A 14,557-nucleotide genomic window follows, 5' to 3' on the forward strand; every position below is an offset into this window, starting at 1 on the left:
TCATGCCGTGGGCTTCAATTGCTCTTCTCACATCGGTTAAAAGCTTGGTCCTACAGACCCTCTTATTTCTCTCATAGAGAGAAAAATAGGTAGATTTTAATTGATAATAGCCTCATTCCTATTTAATTCTAAATTTCACCTTAGACCATTTCACTTGTAGCAATAAAAAGCCATTGCATGCTGGGCTGTCTGAAGTACGTGGGTACTTGAGTCCTTTTCTGTTCAATCAGACCTTTAATTACTAATTTTTACAAATTTGTTCTATCGTCTTTGAGCCCAAATGCCACAGCCCTGATTTGGTGAGGCCCCCTTGGGGTTTTTAGATGAACTGGAAAGAGCCCGGGGGCTTTATTCACTGACACGTGGGAGAAATCACGGTGCACAGACTGGCAATAGCTGTGTGCGTTCACTCCTCTGGAGGTTGTAAACTCAGCGACTCTGGTAATCACCAGGAGCATTTACAAAAATTATAAACTCCCCATCCCCAGAATACAAGCCTTTTAATTCTGAAATGTTATGGCAACTGCTTAAAAAACCTATACTCTATAATTTCATGCTGCAGACACATACATTATACAGTAAAACTCCATACATCTATAACTAAAACAACACAAAACTCTCAAAATGTTGCCTGTTCATTCACCTTTTATGAGTCAGAGACGTACAATAAGCAAACTACCCCAATTAGTGATTTACTTTAATAAAAACATTTCAGGAGAGTTTACAGGTTTGGTTCACATTTATGCTCTCCACTCCTCTATTTCTATAGACCTGAGTTTCCTCGTGCAGGACCTGCCAAGTCCTAACCTGACCTCTATATCAAAATAAATTTAATTTTGCCGTGTGCTCAGCATAACTTTCATGTTGTATATTTTATCATATTTCATTTCTTAACAATTAGTAGCCCATTTATGTTAATTCTATGTTTAACATAAGTGATTTGCCAGCGATTCTAAATTATATAGGAGCATATTTGTGAAAATTAAGTCAACTGTGAGGTCCATAACTACATAGTCAATGAAAAAAAATAACTTCTTTCAAACCAAAACAAAAGCTACTTACGAGAGGGATTGCAAGGTGGGATTCCTCCCTCATTCCTTGACTCCTTGCAGATCTCGTGCGTTATTATTTTGCCCAGTTTTGCTTCCATTCACCCATCTCTCCCTGCTGCCCCGTGGTGGGACCGTGGGGTGGACGTGGGTTGCATGTGGTCTGCGGTGTGGATGAGAGTCGGGGGTGTAGACGTGTCCGTCAACCACAGTTTTGGTATCACTGAGCCGCCGGCACTGTTCTTGCCCACCAGTGACATCTGATGGCCGGGTTGCTAAACCTAGCACCTTTCTACAGGCGTGACACTTGGGTGTTTGTGAATCAGAGGCTTGATTTTATTCTCGGTAGCGTATTCTTCTCAAAATGAGAACACTCAGGAGTTCTGTTTTACATCATCGGAGAAGACGGTAAATGAGTTGAGAACCCAGAGGTGACAGCCCGAGGCCCTTTGGTGGCTCGGTGCAGACAAACTGCGTGTTAACCGTTGTCCCAACTTCAGATATCAGGCTCAGTTGTGGCTCAGTTCTTCCCAGACTGAAAGCAGGGTGAAAGGTCTCTGTAATGAATCAGATAGCTTAGCCTTAACCCTCCCCCGCCCCCTTCATCTTCCTGCAAACGGGAGTTTCTCTGCAGACAACCTTCAGCTCTCGCGTTTCTTCTCCCTTCTCTTAGTCCCCAATGGACCGTGGCTTCCATGGGGGGCACTGGGAGACCCACCAGACATGTGTAACCAGCTCGTAAGAGAAGTTCAAAGACATAGACTTGATTCCATCTATTTCAGGTTGCCCACACTTGAAATTTGCACCATGGACTGTGGACTCGCCCCACCCTCAACCCTGGCCTCAAAACTGAGACCTCTTTTAAGCGTCAGGCGTTTCACCTCTGCTGCTGGCTGAGCAGAGAGAAGTAGGGCCTGGAGCGTGCTCTCCCATTTATTTTTCTTGTTTGGGAAGATGAGTGGACATGTGTTGGGATGGGGGCAGGAAGGGACTCTGATTTGATCAAGGTTGGAGAGTGCCGTTTAGAGGCCCATGCCCATCATTCTCATTTGGTCTCATCTGGCCCGAGCAGCTCTCCGTGTAACTGTGTAATTTTCCCTAACTGGGGGGTCTCAGAGGCAAGGCAGGATGCATGGGAAGTAACAGAACAGCTCGCCCTGCCACCTCACCTTTTCCTGCACTCAGTAAGAGTGTAAAGAACAGGGTGTTGGTTACAACAATTCCGTGTCGAAGTTCCCAAGACAGCTCATTCTGGAGTCAGTTTTTAATTTGTGTCCTCATCTCATGGGTTTTCTTTTCAAGCAGCCTTGACCAAAAGCTGGGATGAGTTTCACTAGCATGATTTAAGGAATGCACCACCAGTAACTGGTGTTCACCTTATTATTTCTCGCAATTTATTTGGTGAGATAATTCTACGTAACTCAAGCTAAAGTTTGATAGTCCTATACCCTGCACACCTTTGTAGATTAAAAAAGAAAAAGAAAACCTAATGGAGTGTATCAGGCAGGTGGAATTTTCTTGCTAATTTTTTTTTACCCTCCCTTTAAATAACGCCATTTTAATTCTCTAGTTAAAACACATTCTTTTTTCTTCTCCCCAAAGCCCCAGTGCATGGTTGTATATCCTAGTTGTAAGGTCTTCTAGTTCTTCTATGTGAGCTGCTGCCACAGCATGGCTATTGACAGACAAGTGGTGTGGTTCTGAGACCAGGAAGCAAACCTGGGCCGCCCAGGTGGTGAGAGCACCAAACTTTAACCACTAGGCCATCAGGGCTGACTCTAAAGCACATTTTAAAACTGCTAACCTGGCTTTGATGGACATATCTCTGCCTTTGTAGAAATGCTGAGTGCCCCTGAGCCTAATCTGTTTTATAATTCTCATCCACAGTTTCCAAAACAGAAGGCTCGAATATCATATGCATTGTAATAGAGTGGAGAAAAGTTCTCCACACTGGAAACTCTAATCCTAGGAAATATGAGGAGGCTCACAGATGCCCCAGCTTGTGCTCTCCTCGCCTGAAGTGTGCCATTCCAAGTCTCCCATGTGGTCCATACTCTCACTCATCAGCGTATCCACCATTATTAGAGCACTTACGTGTGTGCTGGCATCGTGCTAGGTACCACGGGAGTGTAGGAGGAGGAGAAGACCTTCTGAGGTCCAGTTTTCTCCAAGTCTAGAGAGGATTGAGAATTATTTGCCTGTAGGCGATTATGTGTAAGAGCTCTCCTCACCTCGGCACGGGTTTACAGAGTAGCTGCTGTGTGCAAGGCGCTCTGTTAGAAGCTGCCTGAAAGCAAAGATGGGTAAGATGACACCACTCTAAATGCTTATAGTCGGCTGGGGAGAGCAGACACATAAAAACAATCGGCAACAGCGCGTAAGAGAATAAAGCGGTGGTACAGTCAGTCCAGGTGAGGACGCGGTTTTAAGTAGAGAAGTCAGGAAAAAGATAGCGTTGAACCAGGCCTTTAAAGATGATGTGAGTTGCAGCAGGAGGCCTCTGAGTCTTCTTCAGCAAAGCTGAAGCAGATGCAAGGCGTCTTTGCAGAATGATGAGAGAGGTGGAGTTAGAGCTGAGGTCCCTAGAGCGCCTGGTGGCTGCGAGGTTGGAATGATGTCCGTGAGAGCAGGGCGGTGGGGTGCGTGGCACATGGTAAATGATTCCACTGGTCAAAACAGCAGATTTTCCCAAAAGAAGGCCCAGGAAAGAGACCAAGCTCTCTACCCAATTTTGTAAAATAATTAGGCACACAATCTCAAGGTCCGTCTTTACATTAGACATATTTTATGACATCTGTTCATTCCAGAAATATTTGCTTGTCTATTGTGTGCTAAGTGCTGTACCAGACACTAGCAAATGCACCTTGCATTCCTCATAGTCATTGTTCACTCTTCCAGTGAGCTTGGAGTTGGACAGTAGCTGTCGCTCTGGTGATGACTGCACAGTTCATTATAGGATCACGAGATCGAGCACATTTACCCCAGCAGGCATGGGGTTGGTGTTGGAGGAGTAGTTGATTGAAGTGGATCAACCTCTCCACGTGTGGAATCTGGCATGTTTTCGTGATTGATTCAAGGCACTGTGGCATCCCATGGGATAAATGCTTTGGCTGTACAGGAAGGATTCTGTGGTCTCTAAAGCTCCATAAACACTGCATTGACTCCCAGTGTCTGTACCACAAATTCTGCCCCGTTGGCAGAAGCCTCGGTAGGGTTTGAAAAGATGAAGTGAGGGGCCATCTTAAAGTTTCTGTTTGGGGATTTGGAGACCTTGAATTCACCTTCACCACTATGTATGAGTTTTTATTTTGAGGATGTTTGCCACTTAATATAGTTAAGTCTCATCTTCCCATGTAATATTCATACAAGAGAATTGAGAGTCTTCAGGAGCTGAGGACTTGCTTTAAGGGGCTACTCTTGTTGCCTGTCAGCCTGGTTGAGGCACCTCACAGAAGGCACTAGGAGAATACATTCCGGCTCACCCGACAGACTGCAAGTCTCTCTCTACAGGAGCCAGATGCCACTATTTGTAGCATCCGTGCTATAGATTGAATGTCTGTGTCCCCCAAAATCCGTATGTTGAAATCCTAGCCCCCATACGATGGTATTTGTAGATGAGGCCTTTGGGAGGTGTTGAGGTCATAAGGGCGGAGCCCCCATGATGGGATTAGTGCCCTTATTAAAGAGACCCCACAGAGCTCCCTCGCCCCTTCTGCCGTGTGAGGACACTGCGAGAAGATAGGAAGGCGGGCTCCTACCAGATACCAAATCTACCGGAACCTTGATCTTGGACTTCAAGCCTCCAGAACTCTGAGAAATAAATGTCTGTTCTTTATAAGCCCCCCAGCCTATGTGTGGTGTTCTGTAATACAGGATGAATGGACTAAGATAGTCCAAGAGCCTCCAATTCTTTCTCCTCCATTTCTATCCACTTTCCAAATTCTCTCTCCTTTTCCTTTTACCCATCTGTTGACTTTGAATTTTTCCGAGGCCAATTCTTCCCATTCATTCATTCAGCAAATGTTGAATAAACCCCTATTTTGTGCCTGGCAGGCATTTTTCTAGGTGCTGAGGATAGAGAAGGGGGAGATAAACCAGAAAAAAAAAAAAACCCTTGCACGTTGATATGCCTTCTGGAAAGGCTATCCCTGGTGCCCAACCGGGAGAGTGTCCCAGTGCTCACTATTTCTAACTCTTGGTACCTCTGCTAAGGTGTGCCATTCATGGCAACCGGCACATGAGTTTCTGATCCCCCCTGGAGAAGGAGGGAGCCATGTCTCACTCATTTTTGTGTCTTTAGTATCTACTTTGGGGTCTGTCATACAAATTATTTAATAAATATTTTGCAAAGAAATGAAAACAGCCTTAAAAGGCTTAGCACCTCCTCAAAAACTAAGATTTGATTTCCAAAGGGATCCCTTCCCCTCCTCCTTCCATGGCTGTGGTGTGTCAGAAGAAATGTAGAAACTGAAAAGCATTTCAGAAAGAAAACAAGTGAGAAATACCAATTTACATCTGAGATGTAGGTGCACTCAAATGTTTTCATTGAGGAATAGTTGGTGTATACCGAAGAGTATACAAAATACTTGTACATACTAATAAAACAACCACCTATGAAAACCACCACCCAAGGAAAAATCTAGAACATTGCAACCTGGTTGCATCTACTTAAGGGCCTCCTCCCTCTCACACTCCCCTTAATTTCCACCAGTGGTAAATACTATACTGAGTTTTGTGTTTATTGTGCTCTTGTTTGATTTTCTCTCGTACACTTTTACGAGGTGATGCCAAAATGTTTTCCAAAGTAGCATCCCAACACACATTTCTGCTGGTAGTGTAGGGCAGCCCTTTACAATATACTTCTGTTCAAAACTTAGCATTGTCAGGGGCCAGCCTGGTGGCGCAAGCGGTTAAGTGCGCGCGCTCTGCTGCAGTGGCCCAGGGTTCGCCGGTTTAGATCCCGGGCGCGCACCGATGCATTGCTTGTCAAGCCATGGTGTGGCGGTGTCCCATATAAAGTGGAGGAAGATGGGCATGGATGTTAGCCCAAGGCTAGTCTTCCTCAGCAAAAAGAGGAGGATTGACAGATGTTAGCTCAGGGCCAATCTTCCTCGTGAAGAAAAAAAAAAAAACAACTTAGCATTGTCAGATTTTAATTTCTCTGGGTATAAAATTATTGTATTGGGGGCCTAATTTGAACTTTCCTGATTCCTGATAAGGTTGAACATCTTTTCCTAAATTTTTTAGCATTTTCATTTCATTTGTGAAATACCTACTCATGCCTTTTGCCTAATTCTTTTTAGTTTGTCTTCTTGTTATTGATTTGTAGTGGCTCCTTGTGTATTCTGGCTACCACTGCCATCCTTGTCAGTTCTATACATAGCAGATCTTTCCCTCCTAGTTTGTGGTTGGATTAGCTACTGTATGGCTCCCTTTAATGAATCCCACTGGTAGCACTCCAATTATTGCTGACAATATCTCTCAATGGGCTCAGCTTTGCTACTTCCTAATAAATGTCCTTCCGTCTCTCAAACACTCCCCACCCTGCCACCTAATTCATTCTAATACGTTGTGGCCAATATTAGCTTGCGGGTGTTCAAATCTGATAATGTGACTTATCTGTTTAAAGTCCTTTAGTGACTTCTTATCACACACCTCAGAATAAGTTCCAGGTTCCTGAACGCCTGTCTGGGCCCATCTGAATTTGACCTTTAGTGTCTCCCTGCTTTCCTTGAATTCTGTGCGGTCATGAACTACTTGTGTTCTGTAAGTCCATCCTTACCTTAATAATTCCCATTGGTCCCTTAGGTCTCAGTTTAGGTATCACCCAGTCTCTGAAGCCTTCGGTGATGCCTGCAAGACTGACTGGGTTGCCCGTCCTGTGAGCCCATAGCTCAGTGTCCACACATTAATCTCCCTGTATCGTAATGGTCTGTTTATTTGTCTGCCTCCCTTGGGATTCCTAGAGTCTCCTGGGAGGAAGTCTTTGTTTTGTTCAATGTGGTATCCACAGAGGCCATCACAGTGCCTGGCTCTTAGTAGGCATTCAATAAATGATTGTTGAGTAAATAAATGAGTGACATCCTCCAACTAAATATGGTGCATGCATATGGCGGCCACCTTCACTGAAATGGTCTGTAGAGAGTTATAGAAATATTTTAAGGCTGATTTTCAATTGTAATTCAATCTATATGTCCAAGGATGGCCATCGTGACTGAGTGTAGATATTAAGAGGTGAGCCACAAATTTCCCTCCAAATTTCAGTATCAGAAAACCATGACCCTAGTTCCAGCACTGTCTCTAACTGCTTGTGGTCTTAGTTAGATCAACTACTTTTCTGGCATTCATTTTCATCTAAAAAAAGTTTCCATCTCCTACAATAACTTTCAGTTCTGTTCTTCATTGAACATAATGGTTCAGCCGCCTGCATGTAGCTTTATAGCATCAATCCATTTCCTACTTATGCTGTATGTTCATGAGGCCCGTGGTGCTTAGAAGACTTTGTGTCCTCAAGCCTCCACCCTCTCTGTCCAGTTTTGATATAACCTATTGGATCTGGCTCTGGAAGTGGAGTTGGCTAACAGGTCCCAGATCAGGGGTACTGTGGTTTGCTTCATGACCTTGAGCAAAACACCGTTTCTCAGTACTTCCAATTCCCCCTTACTACAGTCACCTTATAGCCAGCATCTGAAAAGAAAGTAAAAGAACTATAGGGAAAGGAAAAAAATTTAAAAAATGATATAAATCTGGCATGAAAAACTCATTGACAGTTTTATTAGTTTATCTCCTATTTTCAGTGTGTATTCAAGACTGATCTGTTTACTTTGTGGTTTGATAAGGTCAAATCTGAGTCTTGGTTGAGACGTGGCTTACAGCTGCATGCGTCATAGCTGGTGGTCATGTGTAATTTAAAAATAATAAATTGGGGGCAGGCCCGGTGGCGTAGTGGTTAAGTTCACACACTCTGCTTCGGCAGCCCAGGGTTCGCAGGTTCAGATCCCAGGCACGGACCTGTGCACCACTCATCAAGCCATGCTGTGGCGGCGTTCCAGATATGAAATAGAGGAAGATGGGGACAGATGTTAGCTCAAGACCAATCTTGCTCAGCAAAAAGAGGAAGATTGAAGACATGGCAATGGCTCTTAGCTCAGGGCCAATTGTCTTCATCAAAAAAAAAAAGAAAAGAAACTACCTGTGTGAAATGCATTGTTATGTGATGTCCGAGATATGTGCTTGTGTGCGGTTGCATGACTGAGTCTTTGTGGCCCATGGCAGCCCTGGGTTCACTACCTCTCCCAGCGGCAGGAATTCTGGTGTGCTGAGTTCAGGTTATAGTCTCATTCTGCCACTCATCTGTATCATTACCTTGGGCCTGCAGTCTCTCAGAACCTGAGTTATTTCCTCTGGAATATGAAGAATGTCTTGGTGAATAGGAAGAAGGGATTGCAGTTAAACTCAAGAACCCAATCAAACAACATCTACATAAATAAACCCCACTATTATAGGAAGCAAGCTGGGGAAGAGGCCAAGATGTCCAGTGGAGTGATCTTAGAGCTTTAGGAGTGAGCCTTTGGACCCTTCCTCCTGCAGCAAATGCAATTTGACAGTCATTTAACGAATATCTTCATTGCATGGGCCCCTGTGTGTAGATGCAGAAGGGCTAAATAAGACAGAACAGGGCAGGAGACCTCATACACCGCATTCTGGATGATGTAGGTACATAAATGTAGGTGTGTGTGCGTGTGTCTAAATACCTGTTTTCCTCTCCTGAAAACTGTTCTGTGTTGTTGGCATATCCTTCTAGCATCTTCCCACCCAGTCTGATGGTGAAATGTCAGACCTTGGCAAGGAAGAGAGAGAGCTTTTTCTTTAAGTAGAGAGCCTTTTTTAGTGTTCAGATTAAGTCACAGCAGAACATAGGAAGGACTGGGGCCGGGAGGCAGGGGTGCTCTCCCAGCAAGGGGCGATAAGCTTGGGAAAGCAGAATTCTGGCAGCAGCTCACCTGTACCAGCTACTCCTCCCCACTGGCCTGGACATATGAATTTCAGAGTAGCCAAAATTTTCTTAGCAATTGATTTTATTAAGCTAAAGATTAGAGAGTCATCAAACCAAGTTGGTATCTCCGCCAGCTCTCTCCAGAGTCGGAGGAGATGAGAGCAGTCCCTCACACCCTTGGCCCCCAGGAGGAAGCTGCTCTGACAAATGCGTTCTCCTGGTGCGCACTGTCTCGGCTCTAACCCGGCTTTCTTTCCCGGCAGGACATTGATGGACAGGCACTCCTGTTGCTGACTCTTCCGACGGTGCAGGAGTGCATGGAGCTGAAGCTGGGACCCGCCATCAAGTTATGCCATCAGATCGAGCGAGTGAAAGTGGCTTTCTACGCCCAGTATGCCAACTGACTCCACCCTCGCTGGAGGTGGCCCGTTATCTTGGTGATGCAGTATCTTGGGAAGGTGTTTGGGACTGAAGCTTTTATTTTTTGGGGGCTACATGAGACACTACATCCACGAAGTATCACCAAAACGCAAGAAGCGTGAAGGACCTCTTCCATCCACCAGCCTGTCTGATATTTCCGTGTTTTTAAAGCACACTCAAGTACCAGCCACAGCTCTGGCTTCTGGAGTGTGTAAATTAAAGTTCTGTCTTGGCCCCTGTGGGATATGGAAGAGGATTTTTGCATATCCTCATCTCGCCTTTCTCCCACCCCAAACCAGGCAGCTGCCTTTAAACAAGATTTCCTAAACCAAGGCCCACGTTCCTTTGAAAACTAAGGCACATTTGCTCTCTTCTCGAATGTGACCGAGAAGGATGCCTGGCTGGTAGTTTTTGCTCTAATCATTCTCAGGCGCATTTGTAGATGCTTCTTTCCTATCGATACACATGTGGCTGTGGTGGTGGCTGTCACCGCAGTTTGATCTTGGTGGCAACTCATTTCTCAAATACAACTGTAGGCGATGTTTCAGGATGTAGTGATGAAAAGATGGGCTAACCCTGCACCTTGTGTCAGGGGTACCTTTTAGGAAGTGGCGGGAGTGAGGGCAGGCGGGGTGTGATTGCAATGAGACAGTTTTTCTTGAGTGATGGACATCTAGAAAGTCCGTAGAGAGTAGTTCTATTTGCAGCCTTTCTAGAACCTCAAAGATTTCTAACATTCTGATTTAACTGTGACCAGGTCACGGAGTAACTCCTTTAGTCTGTTGGGAAATTTTGAGTATATTGAAGGAACAGCTTAATTGCAGAGAGCAAGAGTGGGAAGAGATTTGAGAGCTGTTCATCAACCAGCTACATCCCGTTAGAAGGTCGCAGTAGCAGGTCCCATGAAGAGATTCCCTTGAACACCTCTCTCCTTTAGCCCAGCTCCGCCACACCCATTTGCCGTAGGGATGAGGCCTGTGTTCTCGTAGCGAGCACTGGACCTGGAGGCAGCCCCGGTTCTTATCCTGGCGTGGCTGCTATCTCACTCTGTGATCTTGGGGGACTTTGAATCCCTCTGGACCTCATTCCTGCACAGCAACAAGTTGGAACACTTATGAGTGTAGAAGTGCACACACATCCCCCTTGTCTACAGCCTGCTCGCGATGGAAGGGAAGAGTGCAGAGTGGCCCAAATGTGAGAAGGAAAATAAATGAAAAAGAAACCTATCGCCACAGCTTTTAACTCTGTCATTCCCGCAGCTCACTCTGGCTTTGAGTTTACTTATGACATTTCTGGGGAAGTTTTCATTAAATCAGTTAAATCATTTGCAGAGAGATGTGTGTCTCTGAGAATGGGCTGGTCTTTCATCCCAAGCCCTTCTTGTGTGTATGCCCATGAGTGATCTAGTGTATTCATTCAAACCCAAATGGACTACTCTGTTCTGTTGTGATAGTTGCCCAAATGCCTTTTCAAACTTATGCAAGGAAACTAATCCTTCACGTGGTCCGGGAGGGGACTCGAGAAAGAGGCCGCACACCCTTCTGTCACTGTTACCCCAATTACCTTGGTCTTTTCTTTTTGATTAGAGTCTCAGCAATTCCAGTAATATGTGGTGGGCTGCTCATATACTTCTGCTACATTTTAAGGCATGATTATCTGTCACATTTTGAAAAGTTTGATTGCTAATGCTAACCTTTATTACTGTTCTGTAGCTGTTACAGAGGAAAATGGAAAACAAATATTTTGGAGTTAAGGCTTTTTCATCTCCCCTGTAGCTGATTCTACAGTGAAATTTTAAAAGTTGGGCAAATGCATTTGCCTGGGGACCTCTGATGGCAGGACCAGTGTCCTAACCTGTGTTAGCAGGCGCCATTGTAAGGTGACTCATGCTGGGCTTGCAGTCGGATTTGTCTCTTCTAAGCTCAAGTTTCGACCTCCTCTCGGTTTCCGACCCTGCCTTCTCAGCCACGTGCTTTCGGCCTTAAATGCTGAGTCTTGTGGAGTTAAACTCTGTCAGACAAGTGGAAAGGGTATCCATTTCAGGATCTTTGGCATTTTCCCTGTGCTGACTCATTTATAATCTCCACTGTGGCCTTTTCAAGCTGAGCTATTTCTGTTGCATTTGAGGTGGGAACGAAGGAATGTGGTGGCTGCAACATAACGTACTTTCAGCACGAATGTCACCTTCTCATGTCCTTTGGAGTAACGGCACAGAGGAGGAGGTGCTACGTCGGAGTAAGCAGATCTTCTAGGGTCTCTGGAGCCCACTCAGAGGAGCTGGAGGGCCTCCCACTAGGCAGCCTGGGCAAGACACCGCCACCATTGCTGGGGAAGCTCCCCATGGGGCCAGATGCCCAAGACTCTTCTTATCGACTTCAACCTTACAGTTGAACTTCAGTCTCTCTTTTTGGAGGATCAGTCACTTCATCTGCTTCTACTTTTTGTGTGTGAGTGGTAAGGAGGAGATGGATGCAACCTGGGGCAGAAGAAGGCCCAGCTCTGGGGTGATCATCACAAAAGTTGTCTACGTGCCGTCTCCCAGCCCTTCTGAGAGCCAGGAAACATTTTAGGAGCAAGAAGATGCTTTTGCTGTGCGTGTGGCCAACAGGCTCCTGAACATGGATTCTTTGGGGATTTCTGTGATGGTGGCTGTATTTCTTCACATCAGTTGCAATTCAGCTACACAAGTGTAAGGTGGTCTTCGTTTCTCTGTAGGATTCACCTCTCACCAGCTTCTGTCTTAGAAATAGGGCCAGTTTCCAAGGAATGTTTTCCTGTGTTGTTACTGTGTCTTTGTCTCTTATGGCAGGAAGAATTGATTTTACATGTTAGCCCCCCAATACCACCACAGCCCCTAAGCCAAACGTTTCTTGGTAGAAACACCCCAACAAGGGATGCCCCACCTTCCCCCTCCGTCCCTGGATGCTGCAGTCTCTCCTCTGTCTGTCTGATAGTACTTTGGGATTACGTACCTGGGTCCTGCATATGCCATGCCACTCATTACCTCCCGGAACTGGCCGAGAAGTGTGTGTTCCCTCTCTTGGCCAAGCGGGCACTCTACAGTCTGCACAGTGTGTAACTTGAGAAGCAGAAATGCCACCATCTTTCATGCTCAAGAGTCTGTCACTCGATCACTCCTGAAAGCTCGTTTCAGCCCCTAACTTCTTGACTGCACTTGTACTATGGTGGGAAAGGATCCTATTCACAACAATATACTCATAAAAACCTAAAAACAGCAGGATACAACTGGCCTGACAGAACTTCTTTGCTTTTCAAAAAACACTTCTTCACCATGAAGTTGCAGAATGTGGAGAACTCATCCATCACTTTTAAAATTAGGTTCATTTGATCAGAGTTTGATTTGCACACCCAGTGTTTGAGCTGTACAGCTATTACATTGCTTTCCCTTATTCGATCATATTTGAAAGATTATTTCCTGTGCTCGCTTTGATTTGCTCCTCGATAAAATGACTCATACCTTGAACACTGCGAGCTCTGACCCTCACTCCAGTCTCTAGAAGGTTGGTTTTGATCAGGCTTTGAAGATGGGTCTCCGTTTCCTTGTTTGTCTCCTGGAATTTTGAGTGTTGTATCAGGCACATTCTGAGATTTGTCTTCTATCTTGCACCAAACACACCTTTCGAAGAGCTTCCTCCCATCGTTTTGGAAGCACTAAGGGTTTTCAGACTTTTTTTGTACAACACCCATTTATATTTATTTCTGTATATAGAACTAAAACAAAGAACCATGGTGTTAAAATCTTTGTTGTGGTTTGAGCATCATTGTTGCTTTCGGGTTAAGAGGGTGAGTCGAGACTCCAAGTCCCCTATTCTATCTTTAGGAAGCTGTGATCGAGTGTGCAATTATTTGAAGGGAAAAATAGTAAGTTAAGGTATCTGTAGTCTTTAAGGAAGAAATCGTTAGGTATACATACTGCCCGTGACTCTTGGCTGCAACAGCTGCATAGCAAGGGAAGGCTGGATGGGCAACTGTTATGACTTAATGATTCTCTTTTTCATTCACTGTTCTGTTCTGTTCAAGAGTTTTCTGGAAATTGCTTTACTCCTTTTAACTTTGAATTTTTAAGTTGATTGATTCTCATCACTTTTATCACTAGAGTTGGTTTACAAGTATCCAAACACAAGGTGATAAAATCGAATAGGCTGTTTTTGACCCACTTACCTAACACCTGTAATTGCTGATACCTGCTGCTGCCTGGGGTTTTGGTTAGAAGCATCTCTAGTTTAGATGATAATAACTCAGTTTCCTGAGCTGTAGACTTTCCGTGTCACTGGTTTTGTTTTCAGTGGTGAGGAGTTGGTACCGGCGAGTGAGTATGTGGGTCTTGTCACAGAACCAAGCACAGCAGAGCTCCGTATGGGCCGAAGAGACACATCGAAGAAAAAGTGAAGTTCTAGGACAGCTGTTGCTGAAAATCACCTTACCATGGGAAATCGGAGACAAAATTTTTTAAAGGACAGAAAAAATAATCGTCTCATTTCTCGTTCAAAATGGGAGCTAGCATGATTTCTAGAAGCATACACTCTTCCTAGTCGTGAATGGTAAAAGCCCTTTTACTGTTTTGCATTCCAGTTTGAATAGTTTGTACTGAAATTTGATTCATATCTTGTGTACGTTTTGGTGCGTAAAAGGGAAAAATTGGTGTTTTTGCTTTTGAGATTTGCAGGACAAAGGGCATGTTGTTGGTTTGCTGTAAGATTGTATTCTGTATATATGTTTTCATGTAAATAAGTGAAAATCTATATCAGAGTTATATTTTAATTTTTATTCTAAATGAAAAGACCCTTTTTACTTGAAAAAAATTGTAAGCCACATTGTTAATAAAGTGAAAATAAATTCTATGATGGTGTTTGTGTCTTTGTGTTGAAAGTCATTAAATATTATTTTTAGGGTCTGCATTAGGGTTATTTTGTTCCGACTTTTTTTCTTGCCATGCACAAAAGCGTTATGTTTGTAGGTTTATAATAATCATGGCTTTCAAAGTCCTGTGTGACCTTTCAAAAGTTACTTGCTGACTCTGGAACTTTTTGCTCAAGGAATGTGTGTTTATTCTTTTTATTAAAACGTTCCT

The 14,557-nt window shown here is 44.4% G+C and overlaps 1 protein-coding gene across 4 annotated transcripts in view; it reads left to right on the forward strand.

The window, feature by feature from the left end:
• Nucleotides 1-14,327, forward strand: part of SFMBT2 (Scm like with four mbt domains 2) — a 247,485-nt gene extending 233,158 nt beyond the window's left edge. For all 4 annotated transcript variants that reach the window (XM_087420850.1, XM_087420851.1, XM_014783683.2 and 1 more), the window contains one exon: nucleotides 9,309-14,327. In XM_087420850.1, the coding sequence (XP_087276976.1) occupies nucleotides 9,309-9,449 (141 nt within the window). In that variant the 3' untranslated portion in view covers nucleotides 9,450-14,327. The remainder of the gene's footprint in view (nucleotides 1-9,308) is intronic.
• Nucleotides 14,328-14,557: the final 230 nt, after the last annotated feature.

The sequence above is a fragment of the Ceratotherium simum genome, chromosome 32 (genome assembly GCF_057802395.1).
Source record: "Ceratotherium simum simum isolate JZ-2026a chromosome 32, ASM5780239v1, whole genome shotgun sequence".
Lineage (NCBI taxonomy): Eukaryota > Metazoa > Chordata > Mammalia > Perissodactyla > Rhinocerotidae > Ceratotherium > Ceratotherium simum.